The 25,597-nt window shown below is 44.7% G+C and overlaps 1 protein-coding gene across 1 annotated transcript in view; it reads right to left on the minus strand.

Moving 5' to 3' along the window:
- Positions 1–2,335: 2,335 nt before the first annotated feature.
- Positions 2,336–25,597, minus strand: part of LOC131263942 (retinal homeobox protein Rx) — a 40,813-nt gene continuing 17,551 nt past the window's right edge. Inside the window, exons 5-6 of the mRNA XM_058266227.1 lie at positions 3,449–3,611; positions 2,336–3,090 (exon numbers count right to left, since the gene is read on the minus strand). Coding sequence (XP_058122210.1) covers positions 2,336–3,090; positions 3,449–3,611 — 918 coding nt within the window. The remainder of the gene's footprint in view (positions 3,091–3,448; positions 3,612–25,597) is intronic.

Consider the following 25,597-nt stretch of genomic DNA (forward strand, 5'->3'; position numbering starts at 1 on the left):
ATGAACGGATCGCGGGTTTGGTGACGGAATCACGCGCATTCGCCCCGATCGAGGATGGTTTAGTGTTTTGGAATTGATTTTTTTTCCTTTTTTCCCACCGTTGGCTGCACCTTGCCTCACGCACGTCACACTTTCTCACCCCGAAATCACGGAGCAAAGCAGATCGGTAGTGCTGGAAATTCACGATCGTGAGTCAAGCCGTTGGAATGCGCTCGAGAGAAATTAATGGCAAGCACTTTAATATTCGCACGTCCCAGGTTGATAGCAATAAAGCAAACACCAAGTGATACCAAACGGATGGGATAAGGGGTTTCAGTTTTGCTTTTTTTCGTAAACAGCCGCCACTATTTCAGCCCACGTCATTTTCCGGCCCGCGAAAATGGCTTTGTCTACGAAAATAAATGAATGATGAATTGTGCTGCTGTGTGGCGATATTTTTAAGAAAGCCGAATGTGTTTTGAAAGAACAAGACACACGTTTAGTCTGAAGGATAACCGTGCAACCTGTTGCCAGCGTTTTTGCGAGTTTATTTTTGACGGCACAATATCGGTTTCTGTTTTTTCGCAAAAAATGGCAATTGAGTTTGAAGCGAAATGATGAAAAAAATGATCTTTATTTTTACTAACTTTTATCTATTTTATCTGGATTTGTTTTATGAGTTTATATTATTTCATTTAAATACTCTCGTTTGGTGCAAATAAGCACTGTGATTTTCTTTCATCAAAAATCAAAACCAAATTCAAGAGCGGATGAAAAACAAAAAAATAACAAATGATTGAAGGTTCTGGAATGATTTTTTACTTCGATTGACCAGGATAGCCCTACGAACCACATTTTTGGACGCCGGGAGTGAGATGAATCATCCAACGAAGCATTTTGTACCTCATCTTGCATGTTTTCTATATGGAATATAAATATTCCATAATTCAAAGATCCAAGCAAGAGTTCATTAACTGTAATTAACTTTATTTACAAATAACTGCGAAAGTTTATAGTTATATATTGTTTGTAAATTGCTGCCAAACAACGCATTCAGTTTCCAATTTTATTGTTCGAACAACTGGAAAATTTGAAAATATCCGCATACGTTGTATTGCTAGCGCCATCTATATGATGCTAGCTAAACAACAATATTCAAACTGACGTGCATACGTTGCGTCACGCAATTTTATTGATAACTTGAAAATAGTCCTTGAGACGAAGCACAGGAAAGAAACAAATGCTGTTTGAAACATATTCCCGAAAATTAATAAAAATCTATAAACAAAAAAAAACTGACTTCACTTGAAATACGATTTATTTTGCGTTCTGTTAATGATTGGTCACGTGCCATTCTTTGTCTTCGATTTCTTCCACCATCCAAACATCATCAAATCACGCCCCGTTTCGCTAAACTCCTCCCGACCAACGCAGAAACGAACGCACGATAGGTTGATTAAAGCAATAAAATGGTAATTATTGTTTGCTCATGTCCAGCCCGGTGGAAAATTCAAATCATTGCTGGGCACAGCATCAGGAAGGAGTTTGAAGAAGCATCCCCTAATCGGTCTACTTACCTCGTTTCGATCGATGATAAAGGCCTTCCAACACGTTCCGGCAAAAATAAGTTTACCAACTTCTTCGCTGAAGTGGATACCGATGACGTTAAGGACTTTTGTCGGTATCGGACGGCAATAGAATTCCAACGGACAGGTTTTTGTTTTGTTGAAACAAATGCTTTATTTTTCTCCTTCATGTTGGTGTGGGTGTGTGTATGTGTGGGATGGTGTTTTAGCTGGATTTTTTTTCGCTGAACTCTACCAAGCAAACCTACGCTGGGGAAAACATTCAATTATTCCGTTTCCCATGCGCACATGCCGTTATTATCCTCTCTGGCGATGAAACAATTATCTAGCTTTACGTTTTGCTCGACGCAAATTAAAGAAACACGTTCGTACTAAAAACTCGATATTTACAACCAGTTCCGATCTGCCTCTTTACGCTTTGTGGTAATTGCATAATTTGCTTTGTATAATTTTTACAAAAGATAGTTCCCCTATCGATCACCCTGTTCTGTAAGCAGCAGGTATCTGTTTGCTGACTCATTACCAAGCTTAAACCCAGTCATTCCTTGTTTTATTATTATGATTTCATCCTGGAGGGTGTAGTTTTGTGGGCCTTGACGTAGTCTATATGTACAACGGAAAATGTCTTCTTTCAATCACATATCAGCCTAAAGTAGTTCTTCCATTCCGTGCTCGTGCGTGCTTGTTTACCCGGGTTTCTTTCGGTATCGTATATTTATTTACAGGAACACACATTGGGGGAGGATGAGTAGATGGCATTACACCATCGATTACACCATCGTGGTCATGCCCTTGCTCAGGTTCTCCAGATGCTCCTTGGCTTTGATGCGCAGTGTGGCGATCGAGTTGGTTCGCATGTCGGTCGAGTGGTGGTGGTTCACGGTCATGTTTAGGGCGGCCGTCGTCGTGGCCGCCGACGCACTCGTCGTCGCGATCGTTGGTCCTCCGCGGCCAGAAGGATCTCCCGTCGTTGGTGTGTCACTTTCCGAGCCGGGATCGATTTGAGGCGTCAGTTTGGATCCCTTAAGCCCCGTCGGCGAGGGAGAGTTCGGGCTCAGCCCTGACTGGAGGGCGCTGGCAGGGGGTGTAAGGGACAGGTTTTGGGGCGATGCGACCGGCATGGTCACGGGCGTGGCGCTTCCGGTTGATCCCGGTGGCATTGTGCCTGGCTGGCTCATCAGGGCTCCCATGGGGCTCTCGAGTGGTGAGTGGCGAGGCGTTGGAGGTTGTGGCCCAAGGCCGACAACCGGTCCGGATGGTGGTTGGTGCGGCATGGAGAGGTTTTGCGGTCCACCCAGACCGTTGGTGTGCGGGGGCGAGAGACGCATGCTGCTGGCGGCCATCTGCGGCGACATGGCGGCCATACTTTGCGGCGAGATGCGGAGGTTTTGCGGACCGTTTGGGTGTCCTAGGCCCAGGTTCGGCATGCCCAGGTTGGACGGGTTCAGGCTGAGCGGGGGCGTCAGGTAGCTCGGATAGACTCCTTGCGGATGTGACAGGAACCCTACAAAACGTCGAAAACCCGTAAGAATGAAGCATTTTTAAAACATTGCCGTTCGTGGTGATAATTTTGCAAAAAGGTATGGATGAGTGCGTTCTTAGAAGGGTAATTGCATTTCGCATAAAGGTTAAAAAAAGCAATATGGAAGTGATCCTCGAAGTCGTGAACCATGTATAAGTAATAAGTGGCAAATAAGTGTTTCATATGAACTAAAACATTGGTCGTAAAATATTTCCTCTCCTTAAAGTTTGTAGAAGTACTTTAAAACATTTTATTGATTTGTATCTTTTAAATTACCAACCAATAAAAAACAAACCCTTCTGTGCAAAGGGAACACACACACATACATTCGCACTAAATGTCGCCGTTGGATAGTTACCTGGTAGTGCGGAGAGTAGCGGCGGGGAGAGCCAGGGATCGACCGGAAGGTTGCCGCCGTTGCACGACAGCCGGTGGGGCAGCTGGGAGAAGTGGGACAGCCCGAGCCGCAAGCTTTCCGACTTTTCCTGCCGGCGCCATTTCGCGCGACGGTTCTGGAACCAAACCTGTTGGCGAGGAGAAGAAAATGTGGGTGAGAAATTAATGAAATTATTTTCCATTTATGAGCGTTTAATTACATTTTCTCCGTTCGCTCAAGTGCGCCCGGTGGTAGAAATGACAAACCCCGAATGGATGGAAAACGGAAACGGCACAAGGCGAAAATACCCGCGCCAGAAAGCTCAGGGCAAGTTTCCGCGTGTCGGGTGTCGTGGTTTAGCTGCTTCGAGGAACGAGGAAAAGAGCATTGAATGGATAATTGGATGATTTTTTCCTCTCGGAGTTCATCCCGGGTAAAGTTAAAAGTGTCACGCGGTATGGAGGAAAAGTACACAAAAGAAGAAAAAAAACAAAAAGGGAGGAAGAAACGGTTGGTTGAAAGCAGTGGGTAAGCTCACGGAAGGAAACGTGGAGGAAAACATGAAATTTTCGCTTCATAATTTTTAATTAAAAAACGAAGATTGAAAGCGCGGTCGGCAAGTGTATGAAAAGACGAAATTAAGATGAAGACAAAATAAGACTTCAGTGTCTTTGGAAAGGAGAAAAACAAAATGGTTCCTTGCATTCGTGAAGACGAAAACCACCTTTAAAAGAATTTTAGGATACTGTACAGAGGGAGAAACAGTTTACCCACACAATCGAAACTCAGAGGAAGTCAGGATGCTCTTGTGCAAGGTTTCAGTTTGCTTCGTTTGAGCGAAATTAGCGAGCAGGGTGGAAAGTTGAAAATGCAATTAGTACGCTATTTTTCTCCGGCGTAGTTTCCGGAAAAACTCGTGACGATGGTACGGAAAATTCTGTTCTGCCACCAGCTTACCGGGTAGCCCGTTTCGCCGATCAAGACTTCACGAGCCAACGGCATCCGCTGTTTGGCAATGCAAATTAAAACGTAATTAATTTTGTGAATTAAATAATTAATTTAACCATTAAATTTGCTATTGCCTCTCACTCCTCCGTAACCGATTCCCGGTGAAAACGCGTCTCCCGAGGAAATAGACAATCGATTGAATGCTGCCAGGTGGGGCATTTTCCACTGGGCGTCTCCATCGGGCGCTTTTGGGGTGAAAGAGAGGAAGCAAAATCCAAACGGCTTTTCTTTTCCACCATTTAACGTCTCTATTCAACTCCATGCTCCTGTCGGATGAGACGCCGTTTCGTAAGCATCCTAATTAGTGCGCTAAGTAATTGGTTTCTCGACGGGAATACCACAGGAAGGGCCGTCCGCAGCATCGCAGCGGAAAACGGAATCCGTCAATTAGGTCGGAAGAAAGTGCGCAGGTCGGACGGTGAGTTCAGGAATACCTCACCACGCGCCGGTCTGTCAACTGCCGAGCCGTGAGCCATTCGCCAGTCGGACGCTAATTACCTCCGAGCGGTCCACAGTTCGACGCCACAATGCGTCGGAAGGCATATTTCCCGTCGTTAGCGCTTTGTGCGCGTCTAATTGCCCGCCTAATCCAATCAATTAATCTAGCAATTTGCTAGCATTACTGGCCTGGGCGCAGTCCGGAGGCACCTCGCACGTTCGGCGGCCATTTTTCCTTTGCCCAAGGTGGTCGAAACCCCAGCCTGTCGTCTTTTGTGCACGGTGCGTAGTAGGCCGGGGCTGGTGTACTAAGAAAACGTCAAAACAACCTGAGCGGCGTAAACATTTTGACAGCACACCGTTTTCCGACACGAATTAAAGTGAGGTTATGGACGGAACGGCGTCCCTTACCCGGTGGGATCAGTCAATGTGTAGGAAAAGTATATAGAAAACTGAGAGCCAAATTGGATTTGCTTCTGGGAGGAAGGAAGAGCGACGCTCTGCAATGCCTTCTTCCTTCACGTTCTTTTTTGGTTGGTTCGGTTCGTTCATCCCTGTTTGAGGTCTGGCAGTGACAGTTTTATGTTGGAAAGAAAATTGGCTTTCTTCTTGCGAGATTTGCATCGGTGTTTTATTTTGACTCTTGATGTATTTTTCAAAATTGTACTCGAGAAACTTTTACAGAAAATACTCTCAGAAAGAAGCTACGAGGCAAGAAATGTATTTTAAAAAGGTAAAAATGGATTTAGATTTCTCTTGAGATTCGTATACAACGAAAAAGAGATTGCGTCTAAAGCCAATAAATATTTAGAATCTCTAAATGCAATATTCAAATATTTGAATCATGGAAAAAGTAAGCTTCAAAATTGCAATTCCTCATTTAAATTAAGCACAGCATAAGCGATGGCAAATGCCAGCCTTTTTGTTTAGAACATTTTGTAGTGCTGAATTCCAAACCAATCACAAATCATTTCTGATCAAATTTGAAGCTAAAAATGTCAACTTTAATGTTACGAGGGCATTTCAAATAACAAACGCACCACGTCTGCGGCGAGTCGACGTCACTCGCCAACTCGTTGAATGTTAAACGCCGAATCAGGACTGCAACCACAAAATAATCTAAATCGTACACAAAACTTCTCCCTCTCCGAACACTCGGTGCGATCGGGCCAAATAAATCCCTTCCGTGGTCGGTACTCCAAACTCTACCCACCCAGGCTCCCCAAAATCCCGTCAACTATCAATTGAAGTAGTCGAAACTCACATTCTCTAGCTCGCCTTCCCAGCCATTTTTTAGATCTGTCAAAACTCCACCCGACGTACGTACGCTTCGGTCCTCACTGATTTAGTTTAATTAAAATACTGTGCAAATACTGATTGAAAAGTTTTAATTACATTTGCATAATAGTTTCGAAATGTTCGTGTTCCACTTCTGGAAAGCGGGGCTTTTGGGATGGGGGCCTAAAACTAGCACCTAAGTGAATTCTATCGAGCCGTGTGCGTATGTGTGTGTGTGTGTGGGGTGGTGTGTACCGGTTAGGGGGAAATCTGCACAAATCAAACTATCCCTTTTGACCCAAGTCAAAATGACAACAAACACCCACAATTGAACGCACTTTGCCGAATCTCGACCCGAACTCGAACCCGAACTCCGGTAAAAGGGTTTTCGGTCGGAAGTGGGTGGTGGAAATGTATTTTGCTGGAAACACCCGAGATGAGATTGAAAAGTGGCATTTAGGTCGGATTGAACCGCAGTGTCGGCCGAGGGTCGGAGTTTAGGTTTGGGAAAAATAGGAAATCGCGCACTCCAAAAACATCCAACGGCTACCTACCGGGTTGCTGTGTTTGTCCCGAAAATCGACACAACTATCAAACTCATTTGCATACCACCGGCGTGTGTGGAGTCACCCGACGGCACTCGCTAGTTCCACGCCGGAATATCTGCGCTACGATTGTTTGCGGGTGAACTAAATAATTTCTTCGGTAAACGATTTTGGCCAAACCCAAAGCGGAGAGGGAAGGAACGGCCATTGGAACGATTCTCGATCGGGATACATTTTAAAACCAATTTTACTTTGCAATCATCGTCACAAGCGCTACGATTGGAGGCTCGGTATACGTAGTGCTTGAATTAGATTATCAAAATATTTCGAATCACACTCGAAACGCAGGAACACACACTCTCCACGTTTGGGCACCCACATTCAAAGCGACTCCGACCGGAACGGCCGAGAGCTACGGTTCCGAACCGAGCTTTCACAACGGTAGATTCAATTAAAACAGTTATTTCATGCCATGGTTTCAATTAATGCGGTTGTCTCGCTCGCAATCGCAACCGTTGGACGTTTCGTTTGCACGAAAGGACGCACTGGAAAATCCTTAACAATCGACGCTTCCATCCCTGGAGCAAAGGTGGACTCATTTCGGGTTTCCCTATGTCGGTTTAGGTTCATTTTTTCCCTCATCCTAGCAGTGTGGTCGTTTTATCGTCGAAGTTCGACGATTTTTTCTTTTAGAAAACAAAAACCCAAAATGGCTTCCCTCATTGCTCACTCCAAAGTCCGTCGATTGTCGTTTGTGTTATTGGGGTATTGGATTTTCGAGCAAACTTCACTGCCCAATAAAAAAACATGGCGATTTTCCTCCAAAAGGAAGCAACATCATCCACCGCATGAAAAAAGTAAAATGTCGAAACGGTTTCGTAGGCCCCGGCCTATTGATGTTTATTGCATCAAGCGTGTCCATTTTTGTCAACATTCATTCCCAGCGAGGGAAGAAGCAAAAAGGGAAACCCAAGAGGGACGAGGTGGGTCGAAAATTCATTTGCTATCCATCACCGGCATCGTTTGGGGCCTGGCTCTCTTCCGGAAAAGCGATATTTTTCCTGAGTTGCTTGGTCCCATTTAGCAAAAGTCCGAACTCGCAGGAAGCGTTCCATTTCATCTTTCATTCATTTCATTATTTTTCCCTCGGTTTCCAGTCCTCGATGTTTTTTGTGTAGTTTTTCCCTCTGCAGTGCCTCGGCAAGGCTTGGACCCTCGGGCAGCACGGTGTTCTATCGAGTGGACGCACTGTCAGGGAGGATACTTTTCTCCGAAAACGACATTGCCGATAGTTGTCCACGCCGGGCTTCCAATATCGGCACCATCAATGGCACGTCAATGTTTGGGAATTTTCATCAATGCCGGCGTTTTTTGTTTTTCACAAAATGTGTACCCCCAAGGCTGGCGACGTTGAGTGATCCTTAGTGGAAAGAATACTTTTTCCTGCTCCTTTGCACTGCAGTGCGTCGTAACAATGCAATAACGTGTTCCGTGGTGATGCAACTGCACGCCTAACGCATCAGTAGAAAACCTCGAGGGAAAACCACCCGATAGAATCTGGTTCTGCATTGCTAACCGCGAACAGTTTTGTGTTGGAAAAATTGGAAAATTTTGACATCCTTTCGCGATTGAGGATATGTTTTTCATCAAAGATCATCCCAAATAGACCCGTTTTATTTTTGGTGATGCCGTTGGGATGCCGCTCGACTGAAAGAAACTCCCCGATTGATTGACAGATTATTTGATTTGAACTAAAAGAAAATTACAAACTATGATTTTTATTTTCATTATTCAATTAAATGCAGTATGCAGATATGCTCTTTGAAATACGGCTAAGGAATCATCAATTGTTATAATAAATATTTAGAAAAAAACATTGTTATGAGTGTAGAAAAACGAGAATCTTATAACAAAACTAAGTTTTGTCTATCGAAATGCATACATTAATTTTTGAAAATTTAATTAATAAATTATTTAGAAATCAACAAAGTCGAAGTCTATCTCCTACATAACAAAATGCACTCCTTTATCGTTCTAACTTTACTACATTCATTATGAAATATTGCTTGCTCCAAAAGCCCATCGTTAGCTCTTCAGTCAGTATTCTAGGACGCATGCAATAAGCCAATTTTCCCTGGTACGTAATTCAATTATATTCAGATGTCATGTCGCTGTCAAAACAAGACTCTGCTACTAACCCAGCTCGCATCGAAGTAGGAGAGAAGCAAATCGTTGCAAAAAGAATATCCCTGTTACAATTTAATTTTTCGTTTATAACCAATTTCCCACGGCAGCCGACGGACGTCGTGTGTAGTGGTGTTTTGTCGCCTTTTTTTTTTTGTCCATACAAGTCGAGAGTATAAACCGATCGGGCAGGTCCAATCACGGCTCTAATCAGCGATCCCATCAACCGATTCCGCATGCTACTCCGCCCAGCCCGCGGGGAACGTTGCTGAATGTAACGGTTCAAATTATAACGTTCTCCAAGGATTTTCGTTTTTCTCGCTTCTCTCTTCACCGTCTTTTCGGCACTATCAGTGCGCTCGCATCAAAGGGATGCCGAGTATCATCCAGCGTTTGGCGCGTGGCCCTCCGTGTGACACCGGCAATCTGTTTGTCGCCAACAAATGCTCCTTCCGTCCCCGCTCCCGGGGTCCCGGTTCCCGGGTGCGCAAACAAGCGGCCTCACGGGAACGTCGGGCGCTCGTGGCTCCTTTTGCCCGCCAGCAACCATCACCACGCTCGTTGGGCGCAAAGGACAAAGGAAAATTCGACACCCAGCGCGCCCAGCAGCTCGGAACCGTCGGGAACCGTACACCGCGCATGCCCTGGGGCCAGTGGTTCTCACACCTTTCTTTGCTGCTTCGTTTCCCTTTTTCTCGGAGCGAGTGTAAGGGAGACGAGTAGAATGGTGTGGCTCACGCTTTGGAGCGACGTTCGACGTGGACAGATGAAGCGGCGGAAATTAAAAGCAATTTTGTCCTCAATGATAAACACCGTCAGCAGCAATGGCGGCCGCGGTTTCATACCGTGGAACCACTTGCCTCTGCTTGATTCGTTCGATTAGTGTGTGTGGTACATGTGTGTGTGTGTGTGCGCAAGTAAGGATGCAATTCCCCCGGGAAAGCTAAAGGTCACTGGAAGCTAATCCAAGGAGGCTTGTTAGCGGGGCAACATGTCATCAGCTATTAAATTAGCCGCTGCAAACCCAAGAGCCCCGTCCTACGCCCGGTTGGGTAAACAAGGAACCAATCGCCGTGTAATCCCAGTCCTCCGCCGTCCGGAAATGGCACACGGGAGTTATAAACAGTTATTAGAGGGTTAATTAAACACTTGCCACGTGGCCTGTCAACTCCCGGTTGCGAACCGTGTCACGGGCTGCCACGTGGAGGAGAGGCAAGAAAAACCGAGCTACCAGAGGGAATCATGTTCACAGCACAGGACAAAGGAAGGGTGGACCCGAAAACGAGTGTGCACACGCTCCGGTGGCTTCGGCGGCATTTATCGCCTCCGGGGACTTGTTTCCTTTAATATGTCACCACGCACACGAAACCCCTTAGGGGGGCGGAATGTCGGGACGTTGCGGAGTCAACAGACGGTCTTAGTGTCGACAGCGAAGCACTAGCACGCGCGTACACATAGGAAAGCAAACGCTTCCGGAAAAATGGCTCGAAAAATTCTAACGAACGAGCTGAACTTCCTGATTCTTCAATCGTAATTTTTGACCAACTTCGCCTCGAACCACCCTTTCTTCTGTTTCTGTGGCTTGATGTGACTCTCTCGCACCTGTTTTGGCTGTTGATTTTCCTCCCGAGCCATTCAACGTCCGAGATCCTGCTTAGACTGTTTTCGGAAAAGGATTTCCCGTGTTCCTTTTGCACCGTGCACTGCGTGCTGCATACCTTGCAGGCGCTTCGGTGTTCGGAAGACAGATCGCTCACACAAGAAAGGACGTTGCGAAAACTTTTGCACGTTGCTTCCGAAGCAAAGGCTTTTCACCGGAAAAGTTTATTTTCCCAACCGACACCACGGCCGCTGCCTTTTGTTCTTTGATTGTATCACAAAAGTGTACCGGCAAGGACATTGGTTTGGGCATCGATTAGAGAACACAAATTCCGGCAACTGCTTTGCAACGTCTTGTCAAAGCTAAAAGACACACACACTGCCAGCATTTCGGAAGGGGCAAAAAAATTAAATGTTTGTTTTCCTTCCGAGTGAAATGCATCCCGCTGGGAAATCGGGCCGAGTGCGTCTGCATTCACCTTTTTGATTTCTACACTTCGGACGAGATAATTGAAGAAAAAACTGCACGGAAGGAAACGGTGGAAATCCTTTTCCTGCCATCTCGATGTCTCGGTGTGTTTGGTGTTTCCGATTTGCTTTCTCTGCTTCGGGAGCGGGATGCTGGGAACAAAAACTCGGCCTCCAATGTGCACGCATGCAGCACGACCGAATGACTAGAATTAAGCTGTCAAATGCAAATGCAGGAACGGTCGTCTTCGAGAATGCGCTACGTCCGTCCCGCCGCAATGTGATATTGATTTTTATCGCACAGTTTTGATCTTTCTCACCCCGGGAAGAATGGGAGATTGTTTTGGTGGTTCGTATTCCAGCTTTATGTTCATTTAGGGGGAAACTCTACCGTTCGTACTCCGAACAACTGTCGTCGAATAGGATTGAAGCAAAACTGACCCAAATATGTTTTATCATATGGTTTATGTGAATACAACATAGAATTCTATTTCAAAACCTTCTAAATATTAATTTAAAAGCATGGAAAAGTAGAGGTCACTCGTTAAGGTCTTTACATCGCTTTTCAATTTAAAAAGTTTTATTACTACAACAATTAAGAACAGATTGACGTACAATCTGTAAATCGTTTGTAAGATTATAGAATTTATAAATCAAATGACACATATATGTTTTATGCCCAAAAATGCAACATTTTAAACTAAAAAATGAATTGTTGATCATCTTCCTCAATTTGCTTGCAATTAGTCACTAGATTATCTGCTCCATATTTTCGACCGTATGTTGATGATCATGATCACATCAATGTCCTGTTTGCCCTACTTTGAGCACTGTGTCGTTGGCCATCTAATGATTCACTTCCACCATCGACAGCAAACACGACAACGGATCTCAACAAACGTACCGCGCTGATATCAAAATGACACGCGGGAAACGATGAGCCCAAATGACGGAGCAGTTGTTAAGTGCGATCGGATAGGCGTGATAAAGGCGATTATGTTAAGGTGACATGTAACACAGGATATTTATCAACAATAACAAAGGGAAAAGGGCGAAGAGAAGGGCCGAAGGGACCAGGCAAGAAAAGAAAACCCTTCGTGCCTCTCGGAGCGTTTTTTCAAAGTAATAATAGCAAAAGTGTGCGAGTGCACGGTGTGTGTTTGTGTGTGTGTGTGTGCTTTTGTGTGACTGACTTGTTTGTCTTCGATTGAGGCAACAAAGGTAGAAGCTTGAATCCCTCGGGAAGGTTCCCTTGAACTGTCGAATGGAGTTTTGATTGCAGTATAGCTGCAAGAATCCGGAGCGTTGGAATTCAAGTGCTTAAGAGGGGTAGGCTCGGATCGAGACGGGTGCAAAGTGGTTTCCAATGAAGATCCTTGAGTTGTGATAGGATGGTAGTGTTATTTTGTCATGTTTTTTTTTATGTATAGTAAAAGGAGGATCACGATCTCTTACTCTCAGGTAATTACGGTCTAATGGTTATGAATGAAAGGTAAATGGCGAGAAGATGATGTATTTTCGTCGTTCGGGTCTTATGCCAATGTTTTAAATTGTTGCAGGAATCTTCAGCTTTTACTTACTTTATGTTTATTTATGTATTAAACATTGAGAATCGTTGAATTCGTTCGGTACAATATAGAACGCGCAGAAAAATACAAACACATTGTTCATCTCCGTGTTCTCAAGCACTTCTTGTCGTTGATGGGCAGATTCGCTCAAGAGAGCCCTTCACCGTGAAGAGTACTTAAGCGAGCCCCTTCATACCGTATGGACCAACAATCGAGAACGCTAAACTAATTAAACGCTTGACGCATATGTTCCTGCAGTCTGCACGCTCGTGGCGGACCGCTAAAGGATACCCGGGCGGAAAAGACGAACGTCGAGGAACGGCGAAAACATACCGGGAATCCGTTTCAACTCAAAACTCCTCGCTTGTGGACGACAAAGGACGACACAGGACGCCAAGCCGTCGGCCTCGCGGTACGTAATCGGAGACGCTTGTGCAGGATCATCGTTCCGCGCAAGACGGCGTTGGCGAGTTTCAAACTGCGCAATGCGAGCCTCGGTACGTTTGTGGTGGAAAGTAAATTAGCGCATCGGGCGGAACTTTCCTTCGGCAGTAGTCCAGCTGGAGTGCGTTACAACTGTCCAGCCGTGAGAAAAGCGGTACGTTTGAAATTATCATTAGCGTTTGTGTCGGGTCGGGTTCCCTTTGATGTTTGACCGGGTAGAACCGAATTGTGCCGACAGGCGCTAAACCTTTAACTTTCAACTGTTTGCTATTGGAACATTGCATTTTATTCAATCCTTATATCGTATAACTAAATATCTGTAGTGCAATAATCTAAGACATGTGCTAAAAATTTGTGTGAAATGTATTCCCTAATAAAGAACCTTATTTAACATTTCATAAACTGTTTAGCCCTGCAGTAACAACTCTCGTGTGTACAAACGTAAACTGAGGGAAGAAAGGTCACCGCAGGAAAAACCTTTTCTTCGTAGGAAAACTTTTCGACGTGGGAACGAAGCAACAACAAAAAAGTACCCATCCAATCATCAACCATTATCGCGCAGTGCGAAATTGGCCAGTTGATCCGTTTATCCTCGGGGAACGATAGTCACCCAATTCGCACCACAACAGTGGCCGATTATTATTACTACCGTACGGTCGGTTGCAGTTGCGGTGGGAATTTCGCAGCCTGTTCGTGACGGCTTCCACGAACAACCCCAAAATCCCAAGAAATGGGTAAGGAGAACAAAAAAAGAGGAACATAACAAACACAAAACATTCACATTTGTTGTGGATGTCCTTCTGCCCCCTCGAGGCGATCAGCCGTGGGTTCTTGGTGGAAATGTTTTTATCGCTCACCCTGGCGAGAGTGGGTGAATTTTTGCAAGACGTCGTCTCAATTGTTCGCCGATTACTTTCGTCCCTTGACCGTGACCGTGCGTCGGCGCGACAGGACCCTTGACGAGATCGGGCTAAGATCCGCAGCAAATCGTTTTTCGCACGGTTCACCTTAATTGTGCGCTCAATTTATCATCGGTATCCGCAAGAGTGGAAGACAATCAACCAAAGAATTTTTCGTTTAGTTCGTTTAAGCAAATCACATTATTTCTATTTTGTATTGTAAGCAAATGTAACATGCTTTCTTGGGTTTTTAATTTTATGCAGTTTATTTATTGACAAAAACAAATTCCCCACTTCTTGAGGCAAAGGCAACAAAGAAGGAATTACCAAACAAGTTGACTAGAAATAAAAACACAAATTTCAATATAGGAACATTATGAAATCTTGATGTTTACCAAGCATCGATCCCGAAAAGGAACATATAGCGTTGCTGCGAGGGATTCACTCGCCGTCACGGAAGGGCGGGGGGTTTAATAATTGTCAAATTATTTGCTAAGTACCAAACAAAACTCATCCTCGGGCCACCCCCGGGCGGCCAGGGTAAACAGGTCCTTGTTCAACCTGGCGGCGAACGACACACGACCCTTCCCGGGGGCCACGAGACCGAATCACTTTGAACTTCAACCAAGCGAGAGAAAAACGGTTGATGGTGCGTTGTTCACTTTTTTCCTACCGCCTACCGCCATTTCTTCTTCAACCGGAACCGAAGACGGGGTGCGAGGCAGATTCCGTCCTTGACGCTCGATTTCCTCGTATTTCTTTTTATCCAAGCAGCTGACCTCGTCTCGTCGAGGGGTTTTTCCTGTTTTTTTTTTCTATTTCGGTGGTGGGAGATGGAAATAAATTTCAATTTCATCCCTGTTCGAAAAGGAAAACAAACAGTGCAAAACACAGCTCGGGAAAAAAGGGCGCTTATACCCCTCCGAGGGTGCGGAAGTAAATTCCCCTTTCCCCGTGGAGGTGTCACGGATAAATCGTCCACCATGCCCGACGGAAAAACCATCACAGTTTTCGTATTGCCATTGGGAGGGCTCGTAAGGTGGCTCGTTTTTTGTCGATTTTCCGCAAATGATCTCGCCAGCGATGGATGAAGACGCGGTAAAGCCCGTCGAAGTGCAACGATCCGGAACGATACGGAATGAAATGAAACCGTGGCGAAGAGTGTGGCGTGTGGCTTTTCTCTTCGGGGAACTTTGCACCCTCTTTGCCCTGGCGTGGTGTTAGGTGTTTTCCACCCACGTTTTCCCGGGTTGAAATCGGTTGCAGTTCGGGGACGGAGTGACGCGTATTAACTCGCAACCAAACGTAAATGAACTTCGCTGCATCCCCCGCGTAAGAAGCACGTGTCCTTGGAATGTGCGTCACCAACGGGAAGAAAAAGGGGTTGATTATAAAACTATCCGAAAGAAGGTGACGGGATTGAAGGGCGCTATCGGCAGTTAATTGAGTAGCAAATTGATTTTTAATGAGGTAATGAAAACGCACCAGAAAAAAGTAAAGAATGCACTGGAGAATGCCTTTCATGTCACTTGACTTCGCACAGTGAATAATTAACAGTTTTATTGTCTATTTGATACCAAATTATTTCCTTATTGAATGATATTATTCTTTTGAATTTAATGTCACAAACACCTTCAACAAAGAAGCTTATTATAAAAAATAAGCTTAATATCAAACAAATATAAATAGCATATTACATTTTTTTCAATTTATAGCATTTTATAAAACTTTCAAAAGAATCAAAGTACACTTTTGTCAAGCAATTTCCAATGAAGTTTAAATTAAAAGTGCAGCTATTATACTTCGTACAATTTTGTTCCATTGGTCTACTAACACACCTTATGCCCCGCACTGAAAAGCTTAAATACATTATTTTAATAGCACCCGCTCCACGTGCCCATGGTTGGCAGCGTAGAACTCAACTCCCGGACGACCGAAAACGACCGGAAATGACAGCTGCGAAACCCGTGCGCCTCGAACCGCTTCCCTTCAGCGCTTCCAATCGTTTAATCGGAGTTCATAATTTGCTACTCGACCAGCATCGACCGTTTCGATGGGTCCATCCATCCATCCAGCGCGGAGCAGAAATAAAATCAACAGAAAATCACCACCAAAACTGCTTTAAAACACACCCGCGGAGCGATTAAATCGGATGATGAGCCACGGCCCCGCAGCGGAAGCAGCGAATTGCGGGGAGAAAATTACGTCACGGGCCACGTTTACCTCCGAGAACGGTGTGCGTTATGTGTATGCGATTGCGATCGAAGCGCAACATGTGCGCACACGGCGCGCGGTTTCGGTTTCCTTGCGCGGGTTTCGAATTTCCGCTCGGTCTGAGCCAAAACAGAACAGGTAACTCAGGGGCTAATCAAATTAAAGCCCACGTCTTCCGTGGCGCATTGTGGGCACGGAGATTTGTTTGTTTTGTTTGCTCATTGTTTCTTCCATTCCCGTCTCAAGTTCAGCTGGGACAAGATTAAAGAAAGCCGCTTGCGGTGCGCCGGATTATTGTATGATTATATTTTGCTTTATATTATCCTCGAAACGCAGCTGCGGAGAGCTCGTAAAGCAAGCGATGAGATTCAATTTTATTTTGTGTGTACATTTTTTACTTTATTTAATAATCATATCTCACAGCCGCATGATTGATGCGTGTTTGTTTTTAAGGGTTGTTTATTGTGTCTTCATTCCGGCCCCTTTCATATTTGCCCCACGATCGATGGCACAACAAAGTAGGCTCGCAGACCGACAGAGAGGTAAGAAGAAAAACGGAAAACTTCAAACTGCAATGGCGACCAACAGAGGGAAGGTTAAACGTTTTGCGAATTCGCTTTAATTAGGGGTTCTAGTGGCACGGTATTGTTGGCCGATTAAATACTTAACCCCGCACCGTGGTTGGGGTTTGTTTCTCATTCAACAAGGGTAAGATTGCATTCATGAGAAAACATGAGAGCCGCCTCGATGAAATGCTGCCATGCGGGAAGATGAATCGCACAGCAAGCGATGGAAAGCAGCCAGGTGTGTTTTCAACTCGGTTCCCGACCGGACTCGCTTGTGGCAGGACCAAATGTCAAAAGTCAACCACTCGGTGACACTTTACACTACGCAGGAACCAATTATGAAGCTTCATTGAGAACTGGCTGTGGTTAAAATTAGTCGATTGTGCAAATGAACGGTGCATGGCACAGAGGAAAACAACCCAATTGGTTGAATCAACGCTGATTGTTTTTAGCCTCCGGAAGGCGTGGGGCTGCTGAAAGCTTTTCATTTGGGATAATTTGCACTTCATTGACGCCATCAAATATGGCACGGCCGTTATGCTTTCGGAACCCTTCACATTTTTTTTTTTGCGGTAAACTCCATCAACTACTAAACCCCGTTTCCTTGACAAACAAGGTCACATGAAGATGCGATCAACGCGCACAATGTTTGATTTCGTCAATTTCGCCGGCATTGAATTAAAATACCGTGTAACCTACAATTTTCTCCAACCGATAATTCATTCCGTCACGTCACAGAACTGTGGTTTTTTGGTTTTACCGATGGCGAACACATTTACAGCGGAAAAAGTTTGCTCCTTTCGAAGGCGGAAGGATCTCGCTTTGGTAAGCATAAAAATTCTGAAAAAAATAAAACACACGCATAACAGCTAAGACCTCATAAACTAAAGAAGTTGCCGCCAACCTTGGCCAACAATGGGAAAAAGGATTGTCCACGCACACAAACACAAAAGAGTGGGTTAATTGAATTATAATATCGCGAGCGGTTGAATGTTGTTCGTTGCGGCACGAGAAAGAAAGGGAAAATTAACGAATTAGAAAGACGTAAAATAGGCGGATTAGAGGGTCCTTTCATTCATTCAAAATGTTGGCAAGGAAGCATAAATCATTTAAGTTGAATAGATCTAGAAAAACATTTCCGGGTCGTGCCGATGGAAACGAACAAAATGAAAAGAATGGGTTTGAAAACTTATATTTGACATATTAATTAGCATAATTTTTGTGACGAATAATATCTCAAAAATACTGTTTAGTGAGCCCTCCCAACAACACCACGAAGTTTCAGTAGCAATCGATGGCAGTTTTTCGAAAATAGGTTAACGAAACCGGCTCTTGTTTGTTACTGTGCGCTGAAGAGCTTACATTAGAATAATTCCGGTACACGAGTCTATCTTTGTGCTAAGCGAGGCAGTCACTTCGTGTTCGCATATGGCAACAATAAAAAAGGATATGAATAAAATATTTATTGCCATTCTTCATGAGCGCAGACATTCTCCTCACCTCCCTCCCTTCCACCGAACCAACAAGAAATATCGTCATAACCCCCTATTTGTTGGATAAAAAAAGTCAACATGTTTGGGACTGCCTGCTGCGGTATGTTGCGGTTCCCGAGTTCTAATTCATAAATTGGTCCTTTATTTCATCGAACATTTCTGCTCCCGGCCGCATGCGTTCACATATGCCCTCGCCTTGCGAGCGTGTGTTTGTGCCCTTGTCCGTCCCAGACTACTTGAGGAGGAATAAATCTATCAAATTTATTTGCCTTTTTATTGCCCGGCTCGCCCGCGCAACGATGCAGGGATAAATTTACCTTCGATTCCACGAGCAGCGAATCATACAAGCACATACATTTCCATTTGGGTGTTTTAGCTGTTCGATGGGGAAATGAGTCCTTTCTGTGGCGGAAAAGCAAAGGGGAGCTGCACGGTATCTCCAACGTATTCCCATATTTAGCATGGAAATTCATAAAGATAATGCTAATAGTCGTAATCGCGTGGTTCGCCTTTCCTGAACCCCCTGCCAGCGGCGAGTTGGTTGACCGCGACGTTGACAACAGGAGCTCCCAGGTTTATTTCGCTAACGACTACAAACCGTCGAAAGGGAAGCAATAATGAGTGGCTTTTTTATGATTATTGCACCTTCACGCACGAGAACTTTTACCGACATGTTGAGGTTCTGCTGTGGTGAAGGTTTTGTGCATGATTTTTTATCCTATTCTTTCTTGTCCGCTCTTTTTTCCACTGTGGGTTGCTCTCGCCAAATCATAACCTCAATGTTTGCGGCTACAGTTCGGCCTCCCAGTCTGATGTAATTATCCCGGACCGTGATTGGGGTCCCTTGTCAGGTTGGTGAATATTTCGGACGGGCTGACGAATGCTTCACTAATGAAATCAACATCCATCCATCAACTTGCTCCACGACTAGTACTTCCTCCCACCCATCCCTCTCCTCCTTACGTGGGTGCTTCAAAAATTATGGCAAGGTGAAAAACCTTCCAACCGCACCACTCCCTCCTCTCCTCAGCGGTCAATTCTTCCGAACGGTCGTGTTGGCATGTGTTTCGCCCGAACCACACTATTTCTCCTAACGGTGCGTTATGCCATGCCAGGATCATGATTACCCAGTTTTTGTTGACCCACACGCTCCTTAATCGTCCCAAGCGTCGCGACCAGCTCTCCAGACCGGAACGGCTGATAAACAAGAAAATTAAATTTAATGATTTTTATTACCGAATGATTAGGAGCGAACATACGTAGAGAGTGGGGGGTTTTTTTTCTGGGCGAAAGGAAATAACCTTAATCGGAGTCGTAAAAGCGGTCGTCGGAGAAAGGCCCAATCCCGTGGCCGTCGGGGTTGGATTAAAACGGGTAATTCTATTATCCTTGCTGGTGGCGCTCGACAATTTCTTAACGCAAATTAGTCATTCACTGGTCATTATGGCACGCTGGAATGACTTTGCATGCGCGGAGAACTGTTCTGTGAAATAACCATGATAATATGTTTCATTATCTTTTCATTTAATGTTCTCACAAAAAGAAACGTATTTTTTTTCAAATGAATTGAATTTGTCAGAAATATCATTTCATCAAATACTTTCTATTGAAACTTATACCCAGTAGTATAAAAATAAATACGAGACCTACAGTAAATTCGTTTATTAGACCAAACTTCCAAACAGTCTGAAGAATGTTTCGTGATTTATGAATTATCATACAACCCCGCAAACCCCATCGTGCCCCCGTGCTAACGTTTCCAAATGGATCATCGGCTTCCACCGTACGACAAAGCGTACGTGTTCGCATGCAAAACCGTGTGTCCCATGTCGCAACCATCGTGCGGGACCCATAACATGCCAGAACGTATCGCTGAACCACAGCCGGACCGGCATCTTCCATCGATTTGTGTCCTCTTGCGTATTAAACTCCCATAAAACGCTTGGCGTGCAATAAAACAAAATGACACAGGAAAGTTCTATGCACCGGTTCGTTATATCCCCTGGATGGATTTCGATTTCCAATCCCTAACTTCCCCCTTCCCAGAGGCCCCAGAGTCCTGGGGCCAAACATATTATATTGCTTTACACATATGGCACCACCGTAGGGAAAGACCAGGGAACGCCGGGTAGAAGAAACCATTTGTCTTGCAAATACCTTCGCACGGCATGTACCGAGGCGGTACGCGTCTTACCATTGCGTCCGATGGGAGCATGAGGACGGCTAAACATTGTCATATTTTTACCTGCGCCAGAACTTGGCGACCTTACGAGCTTTTCCAAACATTGCCGCACGTGCTTCAGCTACAAAGTGCACGAGGAGGAAGTGTATTGATTCAAGTTTTATGACTCGCCAAAAAACCAGAAATCCAAAAAAACAAGGGACCCGATCCGGGCGAACTTCCCTACGGACGAGCCGATGGAAAATCTCTTCACGCGAAGGGAAAACCTCGCCTCGACGTGGCCCGCTCGTAACAGCACGTTAAGTACAGACTTCATCGCATCGCAAACGGCTCGCTCGGGCGTAATTTTATTAGCGATAATCACGCGCCACCCTCCCCCTCACACCCCGTAATGGCGGCCGGAGGAAATGAGTTAATGTAAACGATTTCGTAGAATGGGTGGATGCAAGAATGTCCCCCCGACATGCCATACTCACTTTCTCGATTTTTTTTTGTGTTGTTTCCCTTGAAACGTTTACTCATTGCTTTAGTTTCCGCTCTTTTAATATTTAAACTGCCCAAGCATGGCAGAGCGATTAGAAGGCCCGGTAATGCTCGGGCCGTAGCTGTTAATATGCGGAAAATTCGCCCCGATCTCGGAACGATCGAAGATAAATATGGACGTTTTATGGTTCGCCAATTTTCGCCATCGGATAAAGTGGAAAATAATGTACCGGGCCGGGTGCGACCGCGTGGGCATGTAAATTTCGTTCCAATTTCCTTTTCCTTTCCTGGCTCTACCGCTTTGGTGTAATGGTGGCTACTTCGACATCGTATGGCATCGAGCGGTTAAGGTGCAAAAGTGTCATTATAGAGCGATTGCAGTTTCTGAGCGGCTGATAGAGGGTGAGAAATGTGATTTGATAGAGGCCATCGATTGCACGAGCATGACGAAACTATTCCTATCAACGCAAACACGTACCCCGATTCGAAGGATTTATTTTTCTCGACATTAAGTAATTAGCATTAAACCATAAATATCGGCTAAACGATTTTGTAGATTGGATATTAATTATTATGACTGTTGGGAGGCCACGACAGTTGAGTGGATAATTCAGTTATTCGGTATTATGACTGTTCAGATGAATGAATACCGAATGAAATGATTGAGAGACTGGAAAACCGTAAAGAGAAATACAAATAAAATAAAATAGCTCAAGCTGAAAAATACGCGAAAACTTTAAACAAGACAAGCTTGAAACACACATAAGCAAATAGTAGTACATAAAAATCCCATTGGGAATATTTACATGGTCAAAAGTTTCATCAATAACAAAAGCGGATTGAAACGATTTGTCGTTTTCTTTGCGATTTGATAATTTCTAATCAGGCAAGCGAAAACGGGTTCATCTAATCATATTCCAATCAACCGAGAAGACATCCAAATGCGAAAACCGTACCCTTTCCCCCCCGGCCAGTAGTAACATCTCGGTTCCGAGAAAAACCACGCGAACTAGTTCCGGCCAGCTTAATTGCTTTCGGTTGTGTTTCCACCAACCAATCCACGACCATTTTCACCCCTCAGCCGAAGCTCCCTTCGACCGATAAAGTTCCCAATTTTCCCTCCTTAAGCGCATCGAAGCGTAGCGAGTGCGGTTTTTTAGATGAAGTTGGCCCCAAAGTGCTGACCGGGGTCGAGCGAGTTGTCGCTTGCGCCCGGTGCCGAGCCTTCAGCGAGAGCTAATTAAATAGCAATTTCCGCTTTGCTCCAACCGTCCACGGATGGGGCAGGGCTCGTCGTTCGCTCGAATCCTTTTTCCTCCCGCATGGCCACATTCGCGAGCATCGTTGCGCCCCGATTGAAACATAATTATGTGCTGCAGTTTTGCCCGTAGATGCACGCGGGACGAGTTTCGCCTCGGGTCAGTTGCCTCCCCCTTCCGTTTCTCAGCGCAGAATCTGCGGTCCGGTGTAGCTGTAACGGTGTCGCTCGGTGTTGAGCCTTCGGAATTAATTTTCTACCAACGTTGCGTCGCACAGATGCGAAAGGAGAGTGAGCCACGGTTTGTGGGAGTGGATGTTCTTCCCGTTCGATAATGGTCTCCCTCGTCTGTCGGTGACAGTGTGCGTACCGTTTGAAATGCGAATGAGTAAATTAAATAATCAACGCCAAACCCGTTCCGAACTGAACACGCCACCCCTAAACTCACCTTCCCGAGCGCTTGTGCTAGCATGTCCTGGAGCCGGTGCGATCACTGTGTCCAGTCCGGTTTTAATTGACAGTGCAGTAGTGGTAGAACAGTTCCACCTCCAAACCCCACGCCTGCACCAATGTCGAGGGAAAAGGAGGAGCACCTACAATGGATGGCCAGGACATCGGACCGTTCGGCGAACGCGTCGTTTTGGTGAAGGAGCGCTCGGAGCGCCGAGTCCGAGAACGCGTTCATTAAAAGGAATAATTTGATTACCCGTCGATTAAGCGGTAAACCATTGTGCTTCGTTCACTCGTTCGCTTCATCCAACGGCGTCGGCGTGAAGGCACCGATATCCCGAACCCAGCGCGAAACCGGTTCTCCCGTTCCCGGGGGTGTTTGGCAGCCATTTTCTTTTCTCCCTCATCATCCGAGCCGGTTCGGGAAGCTGCGAAACACGGGCACATTTACTCCCCTTTTTTCATACTTTCCACATCATTTTCCATCCCATTTAACGCAACCGTTTTCTGCTCCGTGTGGTGCGGCATCTTTCGTTCCCCGAATGTCAGAACATGTCGGGATACGTCAAGAAGATGATTAACGTACGTTTGGGTTCCGCGTACGATTACGAAGCGAGATGAAGCGGGAGCTTCCCTTTCAATAGAGTGCCCTTTCTTGAGATTTGGTTATCTTTTCTCATTGAGGCTCAATTTAGGTGACAAATTGGTTTTATTGTCGTTGTAGGTTTAACGGAAGGCATGCGTTTTACTTGTTTGCCGTTTCTTGCTGTGTGCTCATTCACGATTAATGTGTTTGAGATACTACAGTTTTTCCTACCATAACATTTATTATTGCATGAAATAATGTGTGCTTATATGCATGTCAAAAAATCATTTTTGTTCATTTTATTTATTGCTTTTGGGTATTTAAAACCAAAAATTTGTTTTACCGAAAATTCTATTTGCATTTTCCAATAATATACATTGAAATCAAAAGTGATCCAAACCATTTCCAAACCTTACCGATCTCGAACCCCAACAAGAAATAGAAAAGGAAACCAACATACATTCGAGATGACTAACCATGGAAAAACCTTCTAATTGTGTGAGAAAACATGTGTTTTTCCTTCGGTGAAAAAAACCCGGTCAAGACACCCCTTTCTCCACGGTAAGAAGATCGCACCCTTCTATTTTGTAAGGCTCGAGGGTGTCGTTAAACCCCAAGACCGCTCTAATAGCTGCAACCCAATAACCCGTCAAGCGTAATTTAATCTGGATTTAGACGTGTCAGTTGATTTTCTTGCGAGCCCAAACGGGCGAGTTGCGATGTTTTGCCAATAATCCTTCAACCCACCCACAAACAGCCAAATACAATAACAATAATAATAATGATAATAATAATAAAAGATAAACAAGTGGTGGGATTAACGTTATGAAATTTTCCAAATCGCATTTCGTTCAATCGATCTCGTTAAGGGTATATATTCCAGGAAGCGGTTCGGAAACAAATCAAACCGGGTGGAAAAAAGATAAAAAAACGCGGGACGGCTTTCCGAAAACAACAAATCCACACGATAGATGGAAGAAATAAAACTAAAAGAAAATCACATTCCCCCCGGACAACGCGCAAAACCAATAGGCGCTAAGGATGGGCCCAATACGCGAGACACAGAGGCGCAACGGAGACGGATTATTCAATTTCCCGTGCTTCGCTTTTCTCGCCCAGGAAGGCCTTATCGGTGAAGAAATTGGATCCATCTTCGGTCGGGTCGTTTTGTTGCGTCTTGTAATCTTTCGATTTGATTGACTTTTTCTCCTCTTTTGCTGCCGCCCTCTCTGGCACGCTCAAGTTTAAGAGTGCTCTTGTTGTTCGAGTTTTCCCACTCCCCACTCCCACTCTCGAAGCGGGCAAGGGCACCTTAAGGGCGTCTTCGCTTTCTTCGATTACTTGCTACGATTTACTTTTCCCTGTTTTCATCCGACCGATAGATGGATGGAAACCCCTGCTTGACGTGCGCGCAACCACTCACGTGACAGTGACAGCTCCACTAATTGTAATCCTTCCCTCGATAGACAAATAGCTGGTAAATTACCCGAGCTTCGGAAGAGGATTTGGTCCTGAGGCCGACGCGGTTTGAGTGATGGAAGAAGATTACAACGAGCTTGTTTTTTTTCTCTTTTTGCGTCGGAGCTGCCCACGTGCGGGATTTCATTTATTTATTCTCGTGTCTTCGGCGTGTCTTTGGCGAGAAACGATAATAATGTGCCGGTGTTTGGTGGACCCACGGTGGAGTCGTCCAATTAGGTGTACAAATTAGTGACAAATCAGCTTGCGAGAGGCGATTCATTAATAGCTGCTTATTTTTCGGTGTTAATTTGTGACACCTTTGCTGATTAGCGACCGACATTAACGCTCAGCTGGTGGTAACTTGGATTGATTTGAATCCGTTAAGAGCTGATGATTCGATTTGAATAATTTAACAACATAAGCCATCCCATTATAAATTCCCAGCAAATTTAACCAAACTCGAAAGGGAAAGCGAAAGGCTTTGTATGACTACTTTCATATTCTTTTGGAATAAAATTCAAACCCGTTGACAAATTGGGTTTGTGTCAACAATATTCAACTGAAGAATAACAAAACTGAGTAGGGTTTGAAACAGGTAGTAATTTAAAATTTAGAGGGTAAAAATTGGAGAAGCTTAAAATTATTAACCATTCATGCATTTTATTTAACAGAATTAAATTAGCAAAGTCATTATATTGTCTATGGTACCTTTCTATACACGAATAAAGAAATCGAAAGTAGTATATTTGTTTTTTTCAAACATTGTTACTAGTTTTCAGCTAAAATGTTGTTTTAAGACATTAAAATGTAAATGAATGAATACATTGTAATTACAATCCCCAAACAAAGATACGGTTAATATTTAAGCGTTTGAAAACATAGGCTTCCCAGTGGAAAGTGTTTTACCTTTAGTAAGAACCTGCACCAACATGTCATGCCAAAAAGGCATAACACAGATCGTAGGCCCATATTGGCATATCCTCGAAGGGAAATAGCATAAGCATACCCAG

This window comes from Anopheles coustani, chromosome 2, assembly GCF_943734705.1.
Source record: "Anopheles coustani chromosome 2, idAnoCousDA_361_x.2, whole genome shotgun sequence".
Lineage (NCBI taxonomy): Eukaryota > Metazoa > Arthropoda > Insecta > Diptera > Culicidae > Anopheles > Anopheles coustani.